This window comes from Parasteatoda tepidariorum, chromosome 2 (assembly GCF_043381705.1).
Source record: "Parasteatoda tepidariorum isolate YZ-2023 chromosome 2, CAS_Ptep_4.0, whole genome shotgun sequence".
Classification (NCBI taxonomy): Eukaryota; Metazoa; Arthropoda; class Arachnida; order Araneae; family Theridiidae; genus Parasteatoda; species Parasteatoda tepidariorum.
In genome coordinates, this window is record NC_092205.1 from 60866432 (window position 1) to 60894404 (window position 27973).

Below are 27973 nucleotides of genomic sequence, written 5' to 3' on the forward strand. Positions count from 1 at the left end.
GGGAACCGTGTCTTAACGATCAGTCCACTGCTGGACCTACTTTTCATGCAACAAAGGATAGAAGTGAATATCACATTTCCTCCTCTCACCACATCTTACCTTCTTGTAACTGTACTACTAACGGTAAAAATAGTGACGCAGAGATTACGGTGCTAATGAATAGTAATGCGCATGTCTAAGCAAATGGTTTAATAATTAGCTGTCTCCTCTTCTCAATCCTTTTGTTCACGTACGTGCCCAGCAGTTTGACAGGCCTCGAAATGTTCAGTCCAACATTCCAGACTAGAGTGAGTCATTCGCTGAGCAGCAATCCTGAATCTCCAGCATCCACAAGCAATGAAGATCCCAAGGATAGCGCTTCAGACAGCGATTTCAGCACGAAATCTTACTTGAGCGAGTTATTTGAAAGCGACTTGAAAGAAGAGAGATTTCGAATTGACCGGAAAAAGCTGGAAGACATGCTGCAGGCACAGCAAAGTAAGTGAACTATAAGTTCAATTGGCTAATTATCAGTTTGTGCGAAATATTTTTGTATTTTTCTTCATATTAAGGTGTTTAAATCTCGTATAATCTCAATTGAAATATTTTGCATGAATCTTGTAATTTTATTTGCAAAAATGTTCCTAATTGTTCAACAGCAGAAAAACTGATAATTGCTGTATACCTTAAGAGTCTGTGTGTCTTCTCAGATCGTTTGTTGATAAATCAGGCATCCAAAATCTTATATATAATCATAATTTTGTAAGAAATATTTTAGACTAGGACATCAATATTTTATGGTGTTTTAATAGATTTAGTTAACTAAATTTTTTGATTAAACGGAATATAAGCTTTTCAATTATCCATATACATTAGTTTCTTAAATAATTGAGTTTCCTTTTTTTAATAAATGATTATCGATATGCAAAAACTAAAGTTTTTTCCTTTTAAATGAATCTTTATTTATACCAAATGGTATACCTTTATACCCCAATCCCTGAGGTTATGGGATACCCAATTAAATTATGTTAAAACGAATGTACCTTTTTTGTATGAACTTGAATATGGTTTTATAAATTGGAATTAATTGAGTTAAGTTTGGATTAATATTTTAACTGTTTTAAAAACTTATGATATAACTTACGTTTTCTGCTAAACCTTAACTTACAGTGAGAAACTTTTTGCAAATTAAAAGCTTTGGCAAAACACCTTAAGAATATTAAACAGTTGTCAAAATTTCTGTCTTTTCTTATATATTTAAAATTTATGTTAATGTGTGTAACAAATCTTCATAATTAAACAATAGATGAAAGTAGCAAGTGGTATTCTTAAAAAAGCGCACAATTTTAAGCTTTAAATTACGTTAGTGTTGCATGTATGCATAGGACTTAATTTTTATTTTCTGTCTGCTTGTTTGTTACAACTGTGTAAAAAGGAAAATTGTTATTCACTAATTGCAATGGGCTTAAACTGTTTCAAATGGTTTGTCTCTTGGAATTTTCCATTACGTTTTTCAAACTTTTAATTATATTTTATCTAGTTTATTTGTCATTGCTTAATACAAGAGAACAACTGTTTCCTTTAAATGAAAAAAAAACTGAGCCCTAAGCGTTGCTATTGCTTGATTTTATTCATTCTAAGAAATTTAGCGATGCAAGTTTGCATTAATTTCTATTAACGTACCAGCTATGTTACATCAGTAAATTAAGTAGCATCCACAAATTTGTCAAATCTACTTATTTGGGTTGACACATTCTTCTAATGTTTTGTCATTATTGAATGGCTAACAGTTTTCATGAACAGAACTTAAGAATCAATTTTAAATATTCTGAAAAATTTGTCTAATTTAAAATTAAATGTCTTTAATGTCATGACCTGAAGATTACTTAAATGGAAATTTATGTATTACTTTTTAAATTGCTTTGTGATCCTTGACTTACTATTTTAACTTGAATAAAGTCTGTAAATTAGTATACTCAATTATGTAAAACAGACATTCAATTGCTTTTTGAATATCAAAATTTAAAACCTTCATGGGCTTTCTTGAAATATTCTGAATATAACTTAAAATTAACCAGCTTAAATTAAAAAACCTTCTTAAATCTGCATATAGCATAAGTAATACATGGGTATGATTTATATCGAAAATTACTAACAGTTCAACTTTCAGTATTAACACTAGATTGCCCAAGGAAATCATTTTGACTGCTTTTCAATTTCAAATTAGAAAAACAATGATGTAATAATGACACAATTTATTAGAATTTTATAACTTTTTGTAAAACAAATTTTTTATTAATATTTGCTAATAACTTGTTATATAACTGTAAATGATTTAAAAAAATATTAAAAATTCATTTTAAAGAAATTTCTTTACACATTATTTACGCATTCACTATCCAGTCATTTTGATTGCTTTTGGGCAATATAGGTATATACTAAGTTTCTGTCTTTCTAGTGTTAATTATTTATCAGTATATCAGTTTAATATGAATTTAACGAACTGCAAGGATTTAATTCAGTTTTATTGGGCTTTATGAGGTAGAATAGATGAATGAAGTAAGATTTAATGCATTGTTATAATACAAAAATAGTATTTTAAAACGTTTTAAGCTCAAATTAAGAATTTTCTACAATTTCTGGGGTATAGCTTTAGTTTACTTTTTGAAGGGTACTTTAATCAGAACTCAAAGTAAAAATCTGCTCTAATACTATCTTGTGATTGAGTAGCAATCTTGATCAAATTTAAAGTTTAATGTGCATCATCAGTTATCTGATAAGTTATATATTACGTTATATTTTAGTATACCTAAGTTTAATTTTTAAAGGTTCTCAAATGTACTTTTAAATTTCTCCTTTAAACTTACAAAAGATTCATGTCAAAGATAGACGTATCAGGAATTTTTTGTTTGCACTAAAATTTCCGTAAAGTGCTTTTGATTAGATCAAAATTGCTAGTATAAAGCAAAGGTTACTTTTAGCGTAGTATAGGAGCACTAGACTATTATATTATACTATTTTTTAAAAATTACTCCATAACATGCGAATTTCATTAACGTTTCATAAAACAATTTCAACATCGATAATATTGCAGTTTGAAACTTCTTACTTTTCTGTTCTATATTTTTAATGCAGTTGAGTGTGTTAGATCAGCTGTTCCTAAATGGTTCCGCAGAACCCCATGTTTTCATGGAAGAGTGCAGTTTTGTTACTGAATTATTTATGTGCAAGAGTTTTTATTATATCTGATTACTTTTATTAAAATCTGATTACATTTAGATCCTACTTATAATTCCTAATTAGTTTAGTCTTACGGTTGCCTACATGAAGTTATTTCAAGTGAACTGCCAAATGAAATAGAAGTGTCATATTTTGAAGGAAAATGTATTTCTGAAAACAATATATTGAACAAATTACAAAAAATAAGCATTTATAAAATTATCCATTACTATTTCCTATCGTGCTTTTTAAATCAGAATAACTGAATAAAGAAATGTTTCCACAATAACAATTTTCAACGTTCATAGCAGTTTTATGTTTATTTCGAAGTAAACTATAATTAGACTATATTTTATCATTTTAAAGTTGTGTATATACACCAGAAACAAATTCATAACTAGATACAGCAAAATGACTGCAAATTTAATTGCCGAACATAAAACTTAATTCAAGAGTATCAATAACACAATGAAAAATCTTAGTTACTCTAATTTAATATTTCAGATGGTCTTTCATAGGTTATAACGTTTACAATAACCTTAAACTTCATTAAGTTGAGGTTCCGCAGAGAGAAGGTTGCTTATTTTGGGTTCCGAAGCAGAAAAAACTGGGAACCGCTGCACTAAAATTGTAAAAAAAATTTTCTTAACATTATTTAAAACTTAAACTATAGATATGCACATGTCGAGGCCTAACCAACTTACAGGTACAATTTGGGGTAACAATTGCACAAAACATCGAAATTTTTACATTTATTGAAGCAAGTTTCGCAAAATGCGACTTTTTCTTCGAAAAAAGCATACTGAAATCAATTTTTCTTAAAGTACCCAAATACCTTCTGGAACGAAATCTTTTATTCGGATATAAGTTTGTGTTATGCACTAAAACATTGTCGTATGATTACAAAAATGTGAATTTTGTTTTGATAATATGGTAGGGAAAACTGATTGAAAATCCACCCTTCAAAATTGGCTAGCTTTTTTTCATTATAAAACTCAGGGAATAGAATAACTCACGCAATCGACATTCATATAGTATATCGATATTTTGCAGCAAACATGAAAACTTATTTGGTAAAGTCCAAAGTTGCGATTTCTATGAAATAAAATAGTTTAATAAACTAGTCCGTTGTCTATTCCTTTGACATATGTATAGAAAACATTCATGCGAAATTTCAAGTAATTCGGACTAAAATTTTGATTTTATGAAAGAAGGAAAATAACGGAAAAAGCTTTGAGATAAAGGCACTTTTATCAAGGTAAAAATTAGTTTTTTTTTTAAAATCATAACTTTTCAATTTAACGTAGACATACCTCAAACTGTTTTAGCGAAGTTTTATTTTATTTAAAAAAATAGGGAAATATTTTAGTCAGTCGACTTGAAGTAGTGGGGTATATTTTGATAACGGGCAAATTATTTTTTGATATACAACAGGTTAAAAAAACCGCAACGAGAATTCTGGTATAAGATTCTTAAGTTGAAAATATAAATGAATGCTAAAAATATAGTACTAAATTAAGTTAAAACTTCAATAGTATATCAATGTTTATTAATGTAATGACATATAGCTTATTTTAAAGGCATCTGGGCTAAGAGATGTGCGTGATAAAGTGAAAATATCTAATTAAATTGAGAGGCCGAATGATCTTGTATCATTACAAGTTTCCAAAAGAATTAAATTATCAGTTTAAGCACTTCCCCAGTTTCGAAAAAGGAGATAATTACTTAAATTGTATGCAAAAACTGTTCCGAATAATCAAGACCAGATATCTTTAAAAAACTAAAAGTAAAAGAGCCAGATCAATTAAAAGCTTTAAAAAAGTATTTTCCGCTTTAACGTTTTTGATTACTAATTCCAATAATTTTCCCTATATAATTTTTTTTAACCGGAGATATTTTGTGATTTTGAATATGACATTTATACGGTAGATATTATACGGTTATGCCGTAGGTTATACTGTATGATCTCAGACTCGGGCAAGGTAAAACAGTTTTCGCTACTTTAATCATTTTTGGGGGCTCTTAATGTATTGGTAAAAATATTGCTTGCTGGTATATCCAGTTTACTTCATCTAATAAAGCTCAACTGTATCAAATGATCGTATAACACAGCTTTGTATTATGATGCCTGTAAAATTTAAAAGTTTACTAAGTGGCCCAAACCATGATTGTATAAAATCAAGTTTTTCGACTGGAGCATTCGGTTTCATAATTTACGCATGTCACTTACAATTTATTTTATTACTGGTATTGAACTTTCAACTCTTATTAGAATGGCGGTCATTATTAAACTCTGTACTTTTTTATTTGGAACTCTTATCCCAGAAGGCAAGAGAATCTCCTGATTTCGGACTCTTAATTCCTAAAATATGATCACCGTTCTCATTCTTATATTTTTGATAACACTAGCCCTCATTTGCGTCACTTGTAGATTAAGGCCACCACATTTAGTCTGATAGGTTTAAAACCCGTGATCTGTCTTACTGTAACCAATTTACACCAGTACTGTTGGTGGGATCCGGGAGCCATTTATGGATCGTCAGCCGTCACACGGATTTGAACCTCGGTCTCTCTTACGAGGTCTTCGAATCAAAGCAGATATCTGTGATGTGTGACAGTACCACTTTTCACTAAATGTTATGGACTCTTCAGATGAAATTTTGATTTGAAAATCTGAATTTATGTTTAAAATCTATAGGAATTTAAAAGAATGAGTTCTCAGAATGAGTAATTACCAGTAAACAATAACAGAATGATAAAAAATTTTTTACTCCTTCAAGGTAATCTAAATTCTCATTTTAATAAAATAAAATTTGAATTTTGCATGTTTCAGTTCACTTTGAAATAGAAAAACTTACCTTACATATGAGATTTCATTTCTTTTGTCCATTTTATAAAACTTGATCTGAATTTTTCTTTTATTTAAATATGTTTAATTTTCCTTTCTCATGCCTTAAACATAACTTAAGAACATTTCTTTCAGGTACTAGCGAAACTAATGAAAACGCTGAAGAATTCTTTCAAAGAGTAAGTAAAACTTGCATTTTTTATCAATCTGTGTTTAGTCAATTTGTTACTTATAAATGAAATCTGTTAAATTAGGTGATGTTTGAAACTAGTACGCAAATATCATGGCCTTCAAAACTAAAAATCGGAGCTAAATCAAAGAAAGGTGGGTTTAAAAAAGCTGTTCTATCTTTTATTTTCCAAGCTTTCATAAAATTTCGATTTTATATTTTATAAATATTCAATAATTGAAAATTTCATTTTAGACCCCCATGTTAAAATAGTGGGAAAACCTGAAGATGTACTGAAGGCGAAGGAAAAGATTTTGGAAATACTGGATACTAAGGTAATTTTATAAATATTTAATTAACTTCAAAATAGAAAATTTTAATTATTGAATATAGGTGTACAAATATGCCTGCATGATTGACAACTTTTGTTTTTTTCTAAGTGGTAATAAAATTGCTAAATCTGTTTAATTTCGTTGAAATTGGTTTAGTTCACCAACATTTAAATGTATGAAATAAGATTCAGAGTTTTAAGATTAGAACTCAGCCTGTTCATTTATATTGACTGTAATAAAAGTGTCCGATGCAAATCACTAGGGTCTATCAAATTTGCTATACTCAAAAGCAATTTAGCGTTATCTCAAAATCAAAATTGAAAATGTTAATCTTCAAAATCTATTCTCCTAATGAGAGTTCAATAAAAGCTTACGTATAATTGTACTAATTGTTACCTTGAATCGTGGCAATAGACAAAATATATAATGATATTCACTCCCATTTGATAACTTTTCAATAATTAAATCTGATCAATGGCAATGTTTCAAACACTTGTCTCATTAGAACTAATTGAAAGCTGTTTTTAGTCTTACTATTACCTTTTAAATTTATTTTGTCCATGATCTCCCTTACAAAAGGAGTTTCACACATCTAGAATTTTCGCATATCATAACTTTTCCTAAATTCTTTTTGTTTGGTCGTCATTGACCATATTTTTGTCAACTAAGAAGTTACCAGTGCAGGAATGCTTTGAAAGTAGCGTCTTTGAGCACTTTAGCTGGACCTTTTGCGTTGCCATAGTACGAAGATTTAAAAATTTAAACTAGTGCATTTAAAAAAAATGCTTCATAAAATCTATGATGAAAATTGGTATTGATCAACTAAGTTCCTGGAAGAACTCTTTAAGAACTTTCCTAACTCTAGAAATTTTCGATTTTTATAATATCGAACGTTTAATGAACTAAGCGTGGGCAAGTTTAGTGTACCATAATAAGTTGCAATTAGTAAGTTTCATATGGGGAATATTTGCTGAAATTAAATTTACAAACTGGAAGACATCTACTCTATTCCTCATGGTCTTCGATTTCATTCAGGTCAACGGGTTCATAGATCTGGTCTGACTTCGTCAGGCCAAATGAGGATAAGCAGCAACAAATTTACAGGCAGTTGGTAAGGCGTTTGGATGGATGGGATAGTGGAAAATTGTTTCCAAATTTAAAAGCTCCAAAGCCTTGCATCGAAATTCTTAAATTTGTTTTAACAAATTTTATAAATTAGTACAATATTGTTGTATAACAAAAGTCGGATGCTTGGTGCAATTTGATAATTCAAATTTTTTTTTTCCGTTTGCAGAAGAACAGAGTGACTCTAAAAATGGACGTATCACATTCCGACCATTCCTATATTATAGGCAAAGGAGGCTTCAAGATACAGCAAGTAATGGAGGAAACTGGATGCCACATTCATTTTCCAGACTCCAACAGGAACAGCACAGTCGAAAAAAGTAACCAGGTAATTATCAGTATTCTGGATCTTCATTTTAATCAATCGTAAAGGTTTGATAGCAGTTTTGACAAAACTTTTAAAAAGAATCTTTAAGAAGCTTTGCATATTTGTTTTTGCAGCTTCAACACTTTTCTGCAGGTGGGGCACCGGTGTCCCTTTCATATTTTTCTGATGCTCTAATTACAATCAAATGTATTTATATTATAAAAGCAGCGTAATAGTTCAGTTACTGAAATCTACTACATTATCGGAATTATATTTACTGAAATCCAAGAGTTTAAATATTTAAATTTAAAGTTTAAATATTAAAATTACCAATTTTGTAAACCAAACTTCAATGATTAACTAATAGATGACTACAAGTAAGTGCGAATTTGAAAAATTATTATTTGGAAGAGAGAAATAGAGTGTTTCCCTTTAACGCAGAAGACACTTGTGTTTCATGGTTTATTTCATAAACATAAACTATTCAAACGCTAAATATAATATTTTTAGCTTATTTTGACCTAAATGAATACAAAATCAGAAGTGTGAAAATATGTAATAAAATTTACACCAAAGGGCTAAGTAGTTTCTTTGAAGAAAGATTCCACGATTCTGAAATACCCCAGTTATATTTCCTTTTCATAGTATTAATTTTGCTCAAATTTATAATTTGACTTGATTGGTTCAAAAAATTAGGTCTGAATAAAAGTAATAAAATTTTTGTTTGCATTCTGTTTTTGCATTTGACTATTTTTTTTAAAAATAATTCCGGTCCTTAGATAATCTTTAGTAGAGGGTGTTGCTGATTGAAAAACTGAAATATTTATATTCAAAATAGAGCAATTTGCAGTAAAAATGTGATATGGACTAAGACTATTCTAACAAATATTTGCAACGGTTACTATTTGTCCTGACATCGAGCAAAAGTCTTACAATATTTAAAAGCTTCATCTGGTGATAAAATTTGCAGATATTAAATTTTCCTCATTTTCTAAACAACTCTATAATCGAACATCTTTAATTGTTTTTCAAATCATCTGTCATTTGCGGTACACCATGTACTTAGATAACATTTAAAGTGTGACATAACTTTTTTCACGTTTAAAAAAACGTAATTCCAAATATCATACTTATGAGCTCTTAATTCTTTTTGAATGGTTCGTGGATTCGGGAAAGGAAGTTTATTTACAAGTAAAGTTTCATGTTATTAGTCTCTTATAGTACAATTGATTCTTTGCTTAGTGTTTGAATGAAAAAAAGTTTTGTTTTCGTTAGCATTGATTTCACTTATGATTACATTTAACTGAAGTCCCAGATATATAAATATCACCCTTAAGTTTCCTTAAAGTTAGTACAAATTAGTTTTTTCTTATCCAGTATTTATTAGTATTTTTGTCTCTTGATACTAAAGGTTTTCTGTTTTTAAACTCTCTACTTCTAGTTTTTAATTTTGAAAAACTTTGGTTAAATTTTATTCCAACTTCAATAGTTTAAAATTAGAGTTCATTTGAAAGCTGAAAACTAGTAAAACTTGCACTACAACTTAATTTTTTCATCCAATCTCTATAAAAAAATGTGTAGAATACTCCAAGTCATAACCTACATTTTCCATTCGATTTATCTGAAATAAAGTGAATATCTAAAAGTTTACGCAACTTTCCAAACGTTAGCTTAAAAAAAATTAATACCTTTAATGCTCACGATAAAGTTACATTTTAGTTTGTGTGAATTATTACTCTAGCATTAAGCATTCATTTAATGACTCATAACGTAAACTGTTAAGATTAAATGAAGATTTATACACTTTATATATGAAGGTCTTATTGGAATCTGTGCTTCTGTTTGGCAGCAGAATTAAGCTGAAGATGCGTTATTTTTAAAAAATCTTCACTTTTATGCAAAAACACGACATTTTCAACTTTTTAACTGGAGTTGATCCACTATTCAAATTAGGTTTTCACATAGATGAAGAATTAAAACAAACCTCAAATTTTTGTACATAAAGATGAGTGAGATTCGGATGTACTTTTTATATAATTTCGTTTGAAATCTGTTCTTGTTACAGCCATAGTAATTAGGAATACTAAATATCATTTTTCGAATTTTTAATGTACCAAAGTTAAACTCTTCCCTATATAGGTATCTATTGCTGGTCAAGCTGCTGGAGTTGAAATGGCTCGTTCGAAAATCAGAGTTAGTATTACAAAGTTCAATTTGCCTAAACATAAAAGCTGTTACAGCATTATCTAAAGTCTTTATTCTTCCAGGATCTGCTGCCACTTGTGTTTACGTTTGAACTTCCAAACGGCGAATCCGTCAAACCAGGAGAAGAATCTTCACCTGCCGTTTCACATATCCAGCAGACTTACAGCTTCAACGTTTCTTTTTGGCAAGTGGGTCCGGTTGGTATGGGTCGAACAGTTCTCGAAGTTAGAGGATGTCAAAGACTTCTCTCACGATTAAGACAAGGACTTGCCTTATTGATGGAATATCTAATTGGATCAAAGACGGTATGTATTAAACTCGTAAAAAGGTGAAAACGATCCTTGTCTGAGAAATATTGTATGTTTTAATTTATAGTAAAAAGCTTCCTCAAAAAAAAAAAAAAACGAGCAAATGACTTAAGTTTCGAATATAAGGTTTTAGAATTTAAGAGCATTACCAAAGTTGAAAAATTTTAACAAGGACTATGAACTTTTGACCTATTTCAAAATATTAAAACTAGAACGTTCACTATTTCCCTACCTAAAACTACCATTGCCGTCATTTTGAACAAAATAAAGTGATCATAAATATTTTATTTTTAAAACATCGTTATAGAAGTTAATTTTTAATAATTTTAAAATTCTGCAGTATTAATGTAGTTTTTATACATAAAATTGCCTTTATTTTCAGGAAAAATAACAAATTACATACCATTGTAGATGTCAGCAAATTATTTTAAATGTAAGTTTTTAGTATTAGAACATTTTTGTTTTGTGTCTACAAAAACACTGACTGAATATATTGTAATTTGAGAAAAAATCAGGGGTGAACGTTTCGTTGTGGCTCAAAATAAAGAACTTCCAGAATATTTTTAAAGTCTTTCATAGTCTTTTTTTATCTCTTGATTTACTACATATTTTAACATACGTAATTTTTAACGAAAAGAGCTGTTTATTGAAATTAGTTTCCTTTTCTATGGATAATAAATAAGAATTCTCAGAAATTTATCCTTTCACGCATGGTGGGTCAGTTATTTCTATGCAAATTGCTACCTTATATCTTGAAGCTATTTGAACAGATATAAATTGTGTAAACAATTAAGTGGGGTAAGAGAGCATCGGCGAGCAGGAGGATTTCTTTTATGAAAAAAACTTGTACATTGTGGAATAAGTCGGGCACATGCTCGAATAAAATTAAGATAAGCAAATAGATTAAAAACTGCGCTACATCCAAGTAATACTCGAATCTCTGCAGCTGTCTTTTTGATTACAATGGTCATTCTAGGTTGAACTTTATTTTAATTCTTTCATTATATATAATAAAATTTCACTTTACATGCTTTTAAAGATTTCAAAAAGTTAAAAAAAAAAGTCACAAATATAGTAAACTGATTTTAAACCTCTCAAATCTGATTTGCGATCAATGACAGCTCTGGTCGTTCTAGGATATTAAGAAAACTTTAAAGTTAATAGAATTAACGAAGGGATGTTCTCGAAGGGAGATTCTTCTAGTATTTGGGTCAGTCATTTCCATTTTCAAAATCAAAGGTCTCTTCGATTATTTTTAGATACCAATCATTGGATTCATGAAGACTGAGATAGCTGCTCAGCATCACCAGTATGTGATGGGACCGTGTGAAAGCAACATCCAAATGATAACTAACAAGACTGGAGCTAAAATCATCTTTCCAGGTGCGGGTACTGAAAACCCACTGCAGCTTACTCCTCTGAAATCCGGACACATGAGCAAATCTACGGTTCTGATACTAGGTTCTTTCGACAGCGTGTGTTTAGCGTGGCAAGAACTGTTAGTAAGTAAATTTCAATAACTTGAGTTAAAGAACAATTTTAAAGTGCATTGTTTCATTAAATAAAAAATTTCTTTCTTGGAAAGAACTATGTACGAATGTAAGGGAAATGGGGAAATTTGACTTTCGCGGTTGAAATTTAAATATGCTTAGGATGTCTGGAAAAATGTGTTTTCAGATTTACTAAATATACATGGTACCCATTTTCCTGAAATTTGAAAACTGGAGAATAGAATCTGTAAAACAATAAGCTTTTTACTATCAAATATTTGTAAATTAAGTTTGCTACAATTAAACTGAGTGTTAAAAATTGGCATGAAATTGAACTTAAGACGAGCGGCTACAAAATTGTCTAAGTTAGGGTTGAAAAAAGAATGATATTGCATTATCTGGTATCACGCTTGAAGTTACACCAGCTTATCTAGTTCTCTCACTTCGTATCAAAATTTAGTTAACCGAATCATATTGAGTTTAATTCTCAGGGTGCCAACTACGACTTATGCAAATTGTTTTATAGAGTGGTGGACTACTTAAAAACTAAAGTATTTAGAATTTTTGGTATAATTGACGACAATTATGAACAATATGAAATTTTGAATTATATGTAACGGTTGTGAAAATAACTTTAAATTAAATTTACAAAACAAAGAAACGTACATTACATCAAACTTTGCTATTACTGGAAATTTTCTTAGCTATTCTCAAGGGTGGTCAACTTTATATGTACACTTAGAGTATATATAAAGTTGATCGCCCTGGATTGCTTCAGCAGCAGAGAAAGGCATAAAGTAGGAAATACGTAAATTTTTAACGGAGTGGGCTTTTTGAATATAACTTTGTAAAATTTTCTAATCTAAAACATTTAACATGAAAGTTGATCTTTAAAATAAATTTGAATTTTTATCTTATTTTTCATCGCTTTACAACCTTACCAACGCACGTGTTCAACTATTTACTAATTGTCTTGAACTTCAAATATTTTAGAACTGAACTTAATTTTCTTTTGTATAGAAATGTTTACCTCTTGTTCTGATGTTTGACTTGAAGGAAGGTCAAGAGTTGGATCCAGGTAAGCTTTTGCCATACTTTCTCAAAGAATATCAGACTATAAATGAACAAGATTTAAATGTAGGTTCTTGTTTTAATCAATAAAATTTAGAAGGCAAGAGAAAACTGAAGTAGATATATTTTACTAATCTATCTTTAGCAGTTAAAACTATCAGATTTAACGCTCTAAAGCTCGGTAATATTTTTGAATTTTCAATTTCTCAGTATAACTTTTGAAATTCATTATCCTGTAGCTTGATCATTAGTTTAGAATTGAACCATTGAATCCTAAACTGATTGTGCAAGTGAATCTCAAATTGGCTTGACATGTTGGCCTACAAACAATGCACTCAATTGGTTTACGGTAGCAGTTAAAATTTATAGCGAATGCGTGGAGATGTATGTAGATAAAGCTTAGATTTAAATTTGAGAAAAAATTCGAAAAAATATCTTTTATATCAGGAGTTTGCTTGTCTTTAGACACTGTTGCAGAGTGCAACATATACTAGCGTCATTAGAGACGGATCAATTAAAGAGATATTTTAAAGACTGTATTCTTAGCACTGCAATTTTTTGATTATAGTAAACTAGTTTTCTCTTACATACCTCTTTATTCCAAACACCTTTAAAAGATTTGACTTTTTAAATTTCTGACGGAGAATTGTACGAGAGATCTTTTTATGTTTTTATGCCAGCATTAGTTTAATTATCGCATTAAGTAGTACGATTGACGTATTGCAGATCTGAGCTTTCGGTAGATCATTTTCGTTATTATAATGTTGCACTTTTGCGTAATTTTGAAGCATATCATAAATTCCAACAATAGACTTCAGCATAATTTTTACTGAAGATCTCATTTGAGGCGCTACAATGCTCCAACTTCAAAAACAGAGGTAGCAGAAATATTTGGGGAACAAAGTTGCGAACTAATCGAGATTTATGTTGCTATCTTGACGGAGATATGTGCAAAACAATTTCATCTATGAACCATTGCACTTATTGAATGGTATATCTAGTTTTTTCTAGAAGCATGTTGGAATGGAGTATGCAACACTCACTACTAAGCGTACCGTAGTTATCCAATTAAAATTCTATGCCAAAGTTTTTCCCCAAAATTTCAACTTTTTTCATGGTAGTGGGAATCTTTTTAAAGTTAATTGTTGACGCGTATGTCAAAATACAATAATCTCGATTGAGTTTTCTGTAGCATATTACTGACTACAATTAATTTTTAATAGATTTTAACAATTTATTTAAATAACTTAACGCTAGAACAAATCTCTGGTTTAACGTAGATGTGAGCGAAATATGTTGGGTTAGCAATGCCAACCATGTAAGATCACGTAGCGATCTTCTGGGGTTGGAGAGCGTGAGCGAACAGGGAGTGTTATCCACTAGTTTTCTATGAAGCGATTAGCTTAATGACTTAAAAAATCTTGTTGTCATTAAGGATATTCAATAATTTTTACTTCAAGTTTTAAAATTGTCATTATTTAACATCTCTGCTTTAAAATAGTTAAGCTCATTTCTTAATTTTTGAAGGGAAAGTTTAATTCAAAATCTGTTTCTAAAAATTTTGAATTGAATGTAGCGAACCCGATAGCTTCATAAATTTTCTTAAATTAAGTACTGTAAAGGTAAAATGGTTCACAGCAGAAAAATGTAATTAGTGTTATTTTTAATTTTGTAATTTTTTTATTTTAGTCATGGTTAACAATTTTATGGAATCTTTCAACATCAACATTATGGTCAGACCGAAGATGAAAGAGAATACTAAAGTGAGTTTGTTTTGTCTAGAAGGTTAGCTAATATAGCGTACTACCCCGAAATATAGCGTACTTTTTTCTTTCAATCTATGAGTTAAATATATTTTTCTCTTCTAGTCTGTTCTCATTCGAGGTTGTGAAAAAGATGGTAAGATTCTTTTCCAAGTGCGTAAAGAAATTCTTAATTTGGACGAAGAGGACTTCTATCCTCTCTCTCCCAATCTGAAACAGAGCAGCTACCGTATGACTTCTAGCGAAACCTTTGGAAGAGTGCGTTTTAACAAAAGGGAACTCAGAGATGAAGAAAAACCAAGGCACGAACGAGAAGTCTTTAACTCGATCAAACAAACAGGTAATCCTGCTAAATTGAGTGCATAATTAGCAGCGGAAAATTTCCGTTACTTTTGAAAGAAAATTTAATCGTTCTAGCCAGATCATGCTACTTTAGACGAGCTATCAAAATCTCCAAAAGTAACTTAATGTTTCTTGCAATGATTGTGGCCAGCAGTTACTTCTAAAAATGGGTCGTACATAACTTGCTGTAGCTTATACAATAATTCCCACGGCTTTCAAAGTAACCGATATTTTATCAGTTACTGCTTTATTGAACTGCTCATTCAATTTTAGTTTGGATTTCTGATTTCTTTCAAACAAATCTTAGTTTCTACTCTTTTTGTTCAAATTACTCCGCATTATTCTTGTAAGTACAAATCGGTTTTGAACTACCAAATTGGTATGAATGCGATGTAACCAGTTAAATGTGTTTTACCTTATGGTTTAGACCAGGAGTGGGCAAACGTTTTTTTGATGGAAGGCAAAAAATCGAGAGAAAAAAAGTTTGGTGGGCCAGGTAAAAACTTAAAATAGAAAAAACTATATGCAAGTTTTAATTTAAATATTTAATGAGATGAATGAAATGGTGACTTCATTTTTAAAAGTTCCTTACTTTACGGTTTCAAGTCAGATGTACTTATTTCAAGGAACGAAGCTAAATGTTTAGTTATTAATCTACTTCTGAAGGGATTTTTTCCGAGAGTCATCTTTGAAAACACTTGTTCGTTTATATAAGATGAAGCATACATAGCGCTGGTTTTTCTTTGCATGAAATATTAAATTTGGGAAGCTAGCTTTTGGTGATTTGTAAAACTCAAACTTTGGCATACTTAGAAACTGTTTTAGATGGTGCCAATCTATGGCTATTCTATAAAGAACTTTCAAAATTTTGCCAATTGAAGCTGTCTGTGCTAGCTATTTCCATCAATTTATGCTTTGTAGAACAAAAATAAATTAAAAAAGGTCATAAGTAACTTTGTTAAAAAAGAGAGCGAAAATAGCTTTAAACAAAGTAGACAGGAAAATGGATGTATATTTATATTCGCCACGGATTGGCAAGTTCTAATTCTATCCGTGGGTCGGATAAAACTTTCCGGTGGGCCATAGCTCCGCGGGCCGTAGTTTGCCCATCCTTGGTTTAGAGACTCTATAGTTTAGCAATTACAATATATCATTACCATTTTTTACTAGTTCATCCTCAGACATTTCTATATTTTGTGAAGTAGTCAAATCAACAAATTGTAATAAGACTAACGCCAAAACCCGCTAAGTATTTAATACTGAACTATCTAATTTAACTAGTTGAAAATTTGCTTTAATGTAAAGTTTAACATGAATTTTCTAGTTTAAAATTTCATAACGTTAATAAAATTGCATTAAAATTCAAACCGATTTAGTAAGTTTAATATTTAAACTTCCTATATGAACCAATAAACTTTCGAAACACACTGACTACGATGTATTGACTGTAGAAAAGAAATTATTTGATATTGAGGGAAATCTGGGTATTTCAGACGATTTTTTAGGTTCTGAAATTCTTTTTGTCTAAAAATAATCTTTGCAACTCGTCATTTACACGAAACTATGCCCGTGAATATTAATCCTCTTCTTGGTCACTCTGAAATAGTTCTTGGCGTGCAGAAGAACTTATCGAATTATTTCGGTCACATTAATAATTTTTTCTTTATTTTAGTTTGTATTTTTCCTTGGCATCAGAAATAAAACATTGATCAAATTATTTAGGTGATTAACATCACTTGATCCGCCGCTACTACTATGTATATAAAATCAACTAGAAAAATTTAGATTAAATGCAAAATTCATTTCCTTAAATGCACATTCACATTAATGTAAAATTAGAATTTCCTATTTTACCTTTGGGTAGTTCATACAAGAGTTCAAAACTGGTTTTAACCCTTAAAGCATCAGAGTGAATCAATGATTTTACAAATTAAAATATAAGAGGCATTTTGGTAAAACTGCCTTCTATAAGATAAAGTAACTAAAGTCATTATTCTGAAGAAATACTAAGTTTATACTAGATTTTTAATGTTAAGTAAAACTATTTATTTTTAGGTTCAACTATGTCTACTGCTGAGTCTCTAACAATTCTAAGTAACATTATTCAACAAAATCCTCAAATAGTTGGTTTGATTAACAACTTGTCCTCCGTGTTTCCTCCTAACATGCCAGTACCTGACGATCAAGTTCCGATTCTCAACCCGGGTTTTAGACCTAACATCCACAATTATGTCCATAATCTTCAACCTAAACAGTATCCCATGAAAAGTAAGTAATGATAATAAGTTCAGAAGTGTTTCAAATTTTTTCTTTTAACACAACCATGAAATTTCTCAACTCTTACGATATGCTTATTGAAATCGTGAAGCGAAAGATCCAATTAGTTCAATATTGTCTAGTGAAATTGGCATGATTTGCTCTTTGGCAAGAAGCAAGAAATTTAAAATGAACCGTACAATTTGAAGCATTAGTCGACAGAAAAAAAATGGTCAGTTTTTCTGAAGTCCTGTAGAAATCTCACAGAATCCACATTTTCTTAGCAGTAACTTAAATTTAACTTTTTAGTTAGTTTCTTGATTTCAATATTAAAATGGTTTGATTTTATGTTTCATAAAAATGAAACATTTTACGAAGTTAATGCCGTAAATAAGTGGTTTGTGTGGAAAGAATCACTTTAAAATTCTTGACAAGATAAGGAGAAAGTTCAGAGCTCATTAATGTGTACGATTAAAATTGTAAGCTTTAATTTGGACAGCCATTAATGGTAAATTTTATAAATAAATTTTCCAAAATATATACTCGTGCAATACACTTCACCCTAGCAAATTCCTTTAGAAGTAAAAAATGAGCTTTCTATGATTTGATGTACACCAAAAGTGCCTTAAAGTAATTTAAGACTTAGCTACAGACAAGCATTACACGTAAACTAAGGCTGTGATTTGAAAATATTAGTTTTTATAAAATATATTGATAGAATAAAACATTTGATGTTTAGAAAATATTACTGTTAATGTAAAAACTACTTAAAAAGAACTGAAGAGTCGGTTCTCTGAATGCTTAGTTAACTAATGTTAAGAAAAGTACATATTTCTGATGTAATTGTAAGGCAAGTGATACCATCTTAGGTAAATCGTGACATCTGTCTATTCAGAAGCCAATCAGGTTCACACACGCATGACGTAGCTTACAGGTATCCCATTAAAACTGATTCAATTGCATGGTTAGGCATAATCACTTCCCACGTTGTGAGCACCCTTTTAAACTTTATATATTCAAATTGGTCTTGTATAATGTCATCGGTCAAATTTATCTTGTTTAATTGTCAGTGATAATATTTAGAGCTAATTTGAAGATTTACATTTCAGGTGTTGAGAGCTGGATTAATCGCCCAGATAGGAGTTACGCTTTTACCCCAGGTGTGAACACAGAAAATTACCTTCAAAAAGATAAACAAACTACTTTGGATGATCAAGATTCAGGGATTTATATGGCAACTCGTAACAAGTAAAATTTTATTATTTAAATCTGTCCTTTACCTCATGCAATGCAATTTGCTAGAAAAATTGCATTCTTAAAGTTAAAAAAGGAGTTATATTTTAAAATTTTCTGGTTAAATATGAGTGTACAAGGACCTTAATCATCAAACTGATTGTTCCTCTTATTAATTTTGAATTAGTTTTTAAAGACGGAACTCTTATCGTGGGGTCAATGACACTAAAAATGAAGCAACATTTAAACTTAATGTTGAAAAAAAAATTTCAGACATAAGTTTCGTTTAAAACTCTTATTTAATAAGGCATTTCATAAATGCGAATATCTTTGTATAATCAATTCACTTATGTGAAGAACAGTATTCTTAACTTAAAATAGCTCAGGCAACAATTTAATCTTAGCCTCAGTTGAGCTAAAAATCAGCTGAAGTCTAGACTAGAACATGCATACAGATGGATCAATATTGAATTGTCTTGACTTCGCTCAATGGACCTGAAAGATTGTTGAAAAATATAAGTCAAATAAAAACTTTTAAGCTCAAGGCTGACTGATTAATGGTTAAGTTTGTTCATAGGGCCTATCAAGGAAAAATATTGATTTAAGTATGGCTACTTAGATCTTCCTGGGTTAGTCTCGTGAGGACCTGACTTAGGCTACTAATTCAGATTGTTACTCAGTGGATAGAGCGTTAGCCTTCGAATGAGATGGAGTTCAAATCCCAGGGATGGCTGATTAATACGAAATGCATACTCGGCTCTCACTTATCAGTGCTGGCATAAAATATACGAACATGATTTAGGATAGTTATTTTGTGTTCATGGCAATCCGATGGCTAAGTAAATCTTGCAATAGTGATGGTTTATCTCAATATCAAAAGTTGAGCCAGTGGTGGCTCAGGGGACAGAACTCTCGCTTCCCAATGAGGGCCCGGGCTCTCTTCCAGTGAATATGAAACTAATTCTGCTCCTGGCTCGCACTGACTGCAGTACTGAGAAAATATCATTTTTGGTAAACGGATCATGGGTTAGAACCTCCCTTGCCGACTGATTAACCGTGGAGGTGTTTCGCAGTTTTCCTTCAAGTAACGCAAATGCGGGTTAGTTCCATCAGACAGTCCTCCACGACAGCGAATTTCTTCTAATACTTGATGCAGGAATTTTCTGGTCTTCCTGATTGGGTTTAAAATTACAAGCCTACAGAGTTGAACATTAGTTGTTAACCCAAAATTAGGACAGCTGTTCAATGACAGATATAGCTATTTTAGATTAGGTAAAAGCCTAAGACCTTACTATTTGTCATTCTTGTTTAGATCTTTAAAAACACTTTCTAGCTACTTGGTCATCTGTTTATTAGGAAGCTCCTTTCTGAACGATATTGAATAAATGGGCAATTCTACTGAAATAAAATTTTTGTTACTTGAATGTACTGTCTTGTAAAATTAAAAATTTAAAGATAAAGATTAAACTGTATTTGAGTATTTTCAATGAACTAATCTTATTGCATAGTGAAAGTATCCATTGAGATATCAATCGATTAAATATTTAATGTATCATGGATTTTTTTCAACTATTAGGCTGTTTGGTGGGCTGGAACCAAAGAGTGATACTAGCAGCAGACCCGAATCATCTGCATCTTCAACTTCCTCTGACACCCCAGATTTCGAACATTCCAGATTCGCGAGAAAAGAGTTACTCTCAGAGCGGTCAGCAGCATCTGAAGTCGGCAACTTTCTCGCTGATTACGAGAATAAAAAGTTATTGGCCAGTAAGGGTAAGAATGATTCTTTGTAATTTGTTAAGTACAGTGCAAAACACACTTTAATTTTTGTTAAAGGGAACAACACAATAAAAGCTTGTAAAAGATTTTTTATGAATTTCACAACAATTGTTATTAGCTTAATAAATTTATCTTTTTGTACACATCTTGATCTTCATTTAATTTTGTTACAAATGCAAAACTTAAAAAAAATAGCGCACATATACAATTTTTAACTTTTTAAACTATCCATAACTTGCTGTGCTCATAAGTTGGAAGAAAATCATTCAAATTTGATTCAGTTTCGTTTTTAAACTACATAACCGTAGTTTTCGTAACACATTGGTTTTTCAATATTTTTCTTAATTTTGTTTTAAAAATTAAAAAAATGGCTTAAACTAAATTTTCGTGGATTGTTCAACCAGCCAGCCCAATTAAAATATCCCTATGTACAACGAAAATTATATTGTGTGCATTGTGTCGAAATTTAAAATAAATAAGTTGAATTTGAGCAGATCCTATTATAATACGTTGAATTAATTCATAAAAGTAAGGTGATAGAAGGATCTAGACCATAAATTTGATAATTACTTTTTAAAAATTGTAAATTAAACTTAAAGTTCAATAGCAATCAAGAAGATGAAACATAGTATTCTTGAAAATTTAATCTGAAGTTTTACTAAAAACTGAATGTTTTTTCAATATGGTAGGGAAGCCGTGCTTTCTATATTTTGATTTTTGTTTCAGAAAATATTAAGTTTCTAATGTATATTTAAAGTGCATGCTTTAGACAAGATTCAAATAACTTTAATTACAGTAATTCAAGAATCTGCTGAAGGAGTTCGTACACCAAGCCATATTTGGGCTGGTTATGGATTCTCAAAGTCTATGCCAGATTTTGCTGGAAGGAGAAAAAGTTCTACCGCCCAATTAGGATCAGTTTCGGAATATTTAGAGGTTAGTTTCTCTGGGATTCTTCAAGTTCATATCTTGTCATGCGTTTTTAAAACTACTAACTGATTCTACATCTGTGATCACCCACCAGAATTGAAACTAGGGGAGCAGGGCTGAAGAGAATAGAAGGGCTGGTTCACGCCTTTGAAGTAGCTCTCGCCGCGCCAATCCTCCGATTTTCTCTAGTGACGTCACTTTGGCGCAAAGCTCGCACTTATACTTCAAGAACGGAGAGTTCGGCCTTACTAGCTCTAACTAATATTGGAGCATTTCTTTTTGCGACATATTCTAAGACATTTGTTGTTTTCTATAACTACTTTCCTCAATTTTTGCAGTGAATTTACAAGAATTTAAAACTATTATCGACATGCCAGTTTGCGCGATTGCAACTTGAAAAAATTTTGATAGAAAAACAAAAGGAAAAAAATATAATTTTCCGCGTGTTCCCTAAAGTAAATGAACAACTATGTAAAGAATGAATTCTGAAATGACACAGTTAATATAAAACAGCAATACGTTTATTCTGTCGTTAAGAACTTAAATAAAAATTCATTATCTAAACAGAAACCGCCTCGTTACTTCAAAAAGAAAGGCAGGTGAAAAAAATTAAAAAATGGATTAAGTCAAAATTAAAATGAAAAAGTATAAATAAATATAGAGTATATAGTTGGAATTCACCTAATTTCATAACATATTTTTTAATGTAGCTATTCTAAATATTTGATTTTTTTAAAAAATTATATTCTCTTCAATTTAAATATCTAAATTATATCATCGTAAATTTAAATGTCTATAAGCAATTGTAATATTTCTAATGTCATTATGAACCTAAATTATTTTGTTTCAGTAATTAGCGTTTAAGGTTGATGTTTCCCAATGATTAAGTATGAACAAATTGCTATTAACGACATATTTTAAAATTAGGAATTCTAAATTTCTACTTCACGTTATAAAAGAATATGTAGACAATAAAAGTGTCGATATATGCTTTCATTTTTCTTAATTAAAGTTAAAACTGAACTTTTTAAAATAAAGTATTTATAGTGTCATTTTCGCCAACTAGTAAAACATTTTTATAAGTTTAAAATGGTATTTTTTTAATATAATAACCAAGAAAGTTTTTTTGAACTATGTTTATGAACGGAAATGTGTTAATCACGTAAAGTTTGAAGGCTAATAACCAGAAAAAGTCTAACTTATTTTTACAAAGAGAAAGATGCAAAGTTATCATATCTTTGCTTGCGATCTCCGAGATCTGTGGACACAGTGACGTCATGAGGGAAATCGTAGCTTCAGCTGTAAGAGCGGAGTGAACTAGCCCTTCTATTTATTCTCTTTAGCCCTGCTAGGGGAGAGGTTTGAAGTAAAATTTAAAAATACCATCGTCGTAACTTTCAGCAAATTTGCCTTGAATGTTATCTTATTTTTAGTACAGATTAGTATGATTTGACTTCTGCAGTGCTATATTGAAAAGTTGAACAAAGCATTTGTCATGTGTTTTCCGTAATCAATTTTAATAGTCTTTGAATGTTCGATGTTTTCGGTTAAAAAAAAATCATCAAAAACGTGCGATTCAAATATTTTGAATGGAAATGTCTTAAGGTAAACAAACTTTGAAATTTTTTGGCAAGTAATTTTAGCCTTGCTGAAGTTTTAACATGTAAGAGTTCCAAATTTTCGATCACTTTTGGGACTTACTAAATGTTAAGTTGCGGCTATCTTTCTATTTTAATGGTCTAAAATTAAAATCATAGATAAGGGATCAACCATTTGTGTTTAAGATTAGCACTTTGTACATGAAAACCCGGTCATTAGAATAAATTATCATTAGAATACTAAAATTTGTTTCACTCTACTATCAAGTAAAAAAACTTTCTCCTAAAATTTTAAATATATAATGGCACTGAATTTAATTTTATGTTTAAAATTTGTTCTGTGAGAATTTTCCTTTAATTTCAGGTTGATTCAAAAGTCTCCAATGTAGAAGCGGCTGCTGCAAAAGCTTGGAATGCAGATGTATCAGACACAGAACCTCAAGGTTCGTATTTCAAATTTTACGGTCTAAAATCTGCATGCAAAAGTTTAACCCAGACTTTTTTATAATCTAAGCATAATCAAAAGAATCTTAATTTTATCCAAAATTGGGACCAGAGTGCCCTTTAAGGAGCTTTTTCAATTTTTGTTAAGGTGTTAAGGTTGACTGTATGTTTATTTGAAGTTTACTTAACACACCTGGAGAGGTTGGGGTTTTTAAGTCTTATTCACACTGACGCTTTTTTTGTTTAGGTGGTTGGAAATTTACTTTAGAGAAACCAGCTTAGAGTTTATTTTTGTGTACAGTCTATTTTTTCTACACGCCAAATGAATAAGTATATTTGAGGTGAATAATTTCACCCAATCAAAACTAAAAGTATTGCAGAGTTCTATATAAGAATGATTTTATGAGGTATAAATGAGGTTGAAATTGGGGGTTATTAATGAGGCTTACCTCAACAATAACTTTTGAATGTCCTTGAAAACCTCTAAATTACTAATTTATTATACATCGTTCATAAAAAACATAAAGCTAATTTTCTGGCCAACGTTCAATAGCTTACGGAATATGATAAAGCGTAAATATATAGAATCCCAGAGCAGATTTTAAAATTTAAATTTTTTCTCTATAAAATGACTTGCTACATTTCAAATTATTCAAAACTAACCACTCGTTTAATTCATTTCTTATTTTAATCTAGTAAAGATCAGATCTATATGTGTGCCCTCATTACTTCTATCACGATATCCGATCGTTTAAATAGGCTTTCGATCATAATTTATCTTCATAATTATTAAAATTACATATTTGACACTTCTTGAAATATTAAAAGATTTGATCAGGTAATTTAGCTTGAACAATTAGTAATAAATCGGAACTGTGTAAATTGTTTTTGACTAGTGTTCATATTTATTTTCAAATCTCAATTAAACTGTATAGTAAAATTGTATTTTCCGGGATTTTCGGGAAGCTAAGTTTAATAAGGGTTAACAAATTTTTAGTCGTTATAATTCTAAGTTTTAGTTGTAATTAGTAACTACTCAGGGAACTTTCAAATTTAAGAAATAGCCTGTATCCTGCTGAAATAAAATAATTTATCCCAAACTTAGACAATTTAAACAATATTGCTGAGGATTTCAAAAAATTATTCCTGTTTAATTGTAATTCACAACTTATGGATTGTGTTTTTTTTTCTTAGTGTCATCTCCTTTTGCATTGAGCAACTTCTGGGAAAACGTGCCAAGACAGCCTCCAAATTATGGTTCCGTTAAAAACTTAGAACAACTTTTGTGCCTGCTAGACCTTGATAAGTATAACGACGTATTTACAAATCAAGAGGTCAGTTGTATATGCAATAATTGTAATACAATCTGAAATACGAATACTATTTTACTAAATTAAAATTCTTATTATAGATTGACTTGCCTACTTTCCTTGCTTTGACAGAGATTGATCTTCAGCAATTGAACATTAGCTACATTGCTCGACGAAAAATGCTCGCTGCTATATCTGGTACGTCATTAAATTAAAAATTTATATGGAACAAAATTTAATTTTTGATCTTTGCTTGTAAATTAATAACGTCGTTATTGAAGAATATTTTTCAGGGATTGCATGTTGGTGCTAAAAGTTTACTCAAACAGCGTAACACTAAATTGTGCTAGTTTTGTACTTAAATTGATCTCTGGATAAGGGTAAAAATTGAGTATCCATATTTTTGTAGTTTCTATGTAGTGGGTTTGTGTAAAACGGAAACAATTGTTTTAGAAATTAAATAAAACTTTCATAACTTTACAAATTCGTAAAATTTTCTTGCTTTTTCCAAATTGTGTGTGTGTGTGTGGGGGGGGGTGATCAATTTATAAAAGAAGTATTTCATGAGAAGCAAATACCGTATAGGTAAATTCTAAATGACTTACAGTTTAGTGACTTGAGAGTTAAGACCAGAAGTTTAGTTGGGCCTCCTAAAAATATTTTTGTAAAAATGGCTCATAAAGGAAACGAAGACGGCTGCTATTGTAAATTATGTCAAAGCGTACTGTAATTCATTATGTCAATTTGTAGGAATCTCTCAAACATATTTTAATGGCCTAACAAAGTTTCTAATTCTTTACTCTTTCCATTAAATTGTTCAGTAAACTTGTGTAGCTGAAGTTGAAATGAGCCGAATGAGTTGCTTTTTTCTAAAGTTTGCTATCTGTTTTAAGTACAGAAGTAAAATGCTTTAAATAAAATGTTATTGCATCAAATTATTTATCGATGTTATCTTTGCTCCAATCGAACAAGCTTTCAAAAAATTTGTAATTTAATATCCTATGTGGTGATTCAGTGTTGTCTCTTTAAAAGGACATAAATGTAGTTTGTATAGAAGTTATCTCCTGTTTTTGTAATGCTGAGTTTTGCATCTTTTTTCGCCTGCTGATTATTTGGCCAAAAATTTCTTAGTATCGAAAAGTCCCTTAGGAAGATTTGTCAGAGGTTTGCCATAAAAAATGCCATAGAATATTCTTATGGAGGTTTTGCCTATGGTAAATTTTGCCACATACGTATGGCAAAAATGACACATTCCAACATCTGTTATGGAAGTTAGTCCCAAAATTTTGGAACAAACTGAATAATGGTTACAAGCTGATGCCCATGGATCGTTGGACAAATTTATATGGGTTTCAAGTAATCACCCTGATTTAGCAAAGTGCTCAGTGCTTAACTATGTCATCGTGATTTAACTTTCATCTACTCAAAGCAACACATCCTAGAAGACCTTCGCACGGGTCACTTAACAATCTAAAGGAATGAACATAAATTGCTGAATAAGGGAAAATAAAGTTGTGAAAACGTTCCGAATATAGGATCGGGGTTCTCGTTTATCAAAAATATCAGCTTCGTGACTTTTGCGCTTTTTGCGAATTTTAATTTTTCTAGATATGCCTCTTCTGGCGTTTTTATAAATTTGCATTGTAAATATATTTAGTATTAGCAAGTAGTTTAAAACAGTTTTGCAACGTTGATTTCAAATATTAATCATCTGTGATCCTCCCTATAGAAAGTTGACCTTTATAAAATAGTTGCAAATGTCATGGCCTTGAAGGTTTTGATAATTTTGTTCTTAAAGTTCAGTACACTATATTAAATTTTCGTCTCTAACTATTACATTCTTTGTCTTATAACATTTACAAAAATAGTTATTCAGAATATATTGATATGTAAAGTAACTTATAATGCAAAATGCTTTTTAAAGATTGTAATGTAAATTTTACTAGTCATGTTCATCAAACGTTTAGAATATGCAGTTTAGAATATGTAAACTATAAAACGTGAACTGATTAAAGCAAAACTCTATTTTAAATACGTATGATCCTAGTGTTAAATATTTATAAGAATATAAGGATTATAAGGATTGATTTTTAATGAGAAATTTCCAGTTTTTTGGTTCTTAAAAGTTAAGACTAAGGTACTGTAGATTAGGAATTCTGTTCCGGACAATTTTGGTGGAAAATCTATTACGCTTTTTCATAACATCAAAGGCATATCATTCTTGGCAATGCACACTACAGAAGATATGTTTGTAAGTGACTTGAATTAACTTTGAAGCTAAAATTACAAAATTCTTTCGATAGAAGTTTCGTTTAAAATTAACTCAAAAAATTTTTTTACAGCTATTCGCGAAAATAAAATGGGAGAATGGCCTTCTCGACAATTTCGAGCAGCACCTGGAGCAGAGCGGAAGACTTTCAGATATTCTGGCTCGACCAATGAAGACTGTGAACGAATTTGAAGAACTTTTGATGTGATGACTTTTTAAAGTTATTCAGATGTTATATGGAATTTCCACTAGTTTTTTTGATTGTTTATAGTTGCAAAGCGACTTCAAAATAGTCTATCAAACATCCATCAGTCTCTAAACATTGTTTTAATTTACCTAATTCTGATAAAAATCTAGCATGCTTAGACGCTATTTTCTTAAAATTTTAATCAATTGAAGAAATGATCTGAAAGTTCTTAAAAGTAAATAAAATTTACCTTTAAGAACAAATTAACTTCTAACTTTTAGTTTTTTATCTTTAGATTAATAATACTGACCTTGTGAATTGAATTTTAAATTTTTTCGAACTAATAAATAGCATTTTGCAACTACGAATCATTCTTGGTTTTGAGTTCGAAACTTTCAAATGTTTAATCTACTTTTATTGAATTTTCTACATGACAAAGTGTTTTGAATTTGCATGGTTTGTAACATTCTAAATCGAATTTTCTTGTTCCTGCGTTTTATGTTTTAACTTTTAAAGGGCTTACTGCTCCTTTTTGACTTGTTTGTAAACTATGAGTGTGTTAAATTAAATTATTCTACTGGATAGTTTTAAATGACACTATTCTCAAAATGTAAGATTTAAAAGTTTATATTTATTCTATAACTTGTTTGTTACAAAAATTTGATCAGCAGCTTTAACACTAAGCCATTTATGTGCTTTTCAATACTGAAGCCGCATCAAAGCTGTTTTACTGTTATAAGCATTTTGCCTGTTATGGTGATTTGTAGTTTTTATTACTAGTTGATATCAATAAAGTTTATTCAGTTTGA

The 27973-nt window shown here is 30.3% G+C and overlaps 1 protein-coding gene across 1 annotated transcript; it reads left to right on the forward strand.

Annotated features, from left to right (window-relative positions):
* Positions 1 to 27973, forward strand: LOC107436082 (protein bicaudal C homolog 1). Its single transcript, XM_016047646.3, has 19 exons — positions 1 to 477; positions 6182 to 6225; positions 6301 to 6370; positions 6471 to 6550; positions 7842 to 8000; positions 10119 to 10172; positions 10247 to 10489; positions 11752 to 11994; positions 13003 to 13060; positions 14743 to 14816; positions 14922 to 15156; positions 17214 to 17426; positions 18524 to 18662; positions 20224 to 20420; positions 21223 to 21362; positions 23319 to 23397; positions 24593 to 24732; positions 24810 to 24906; positions 27051 to 27973. Exons 1-19 carry the CDS (start codon positions 261 to 263, stop codon positions 27167 to 27169), a joined length of 2601 nt encoding a protein of 866 aa, XP_015903132.1. The 5' UTR covers positions 1 to 260; the 3' UTR covers positions 27170 to 27973.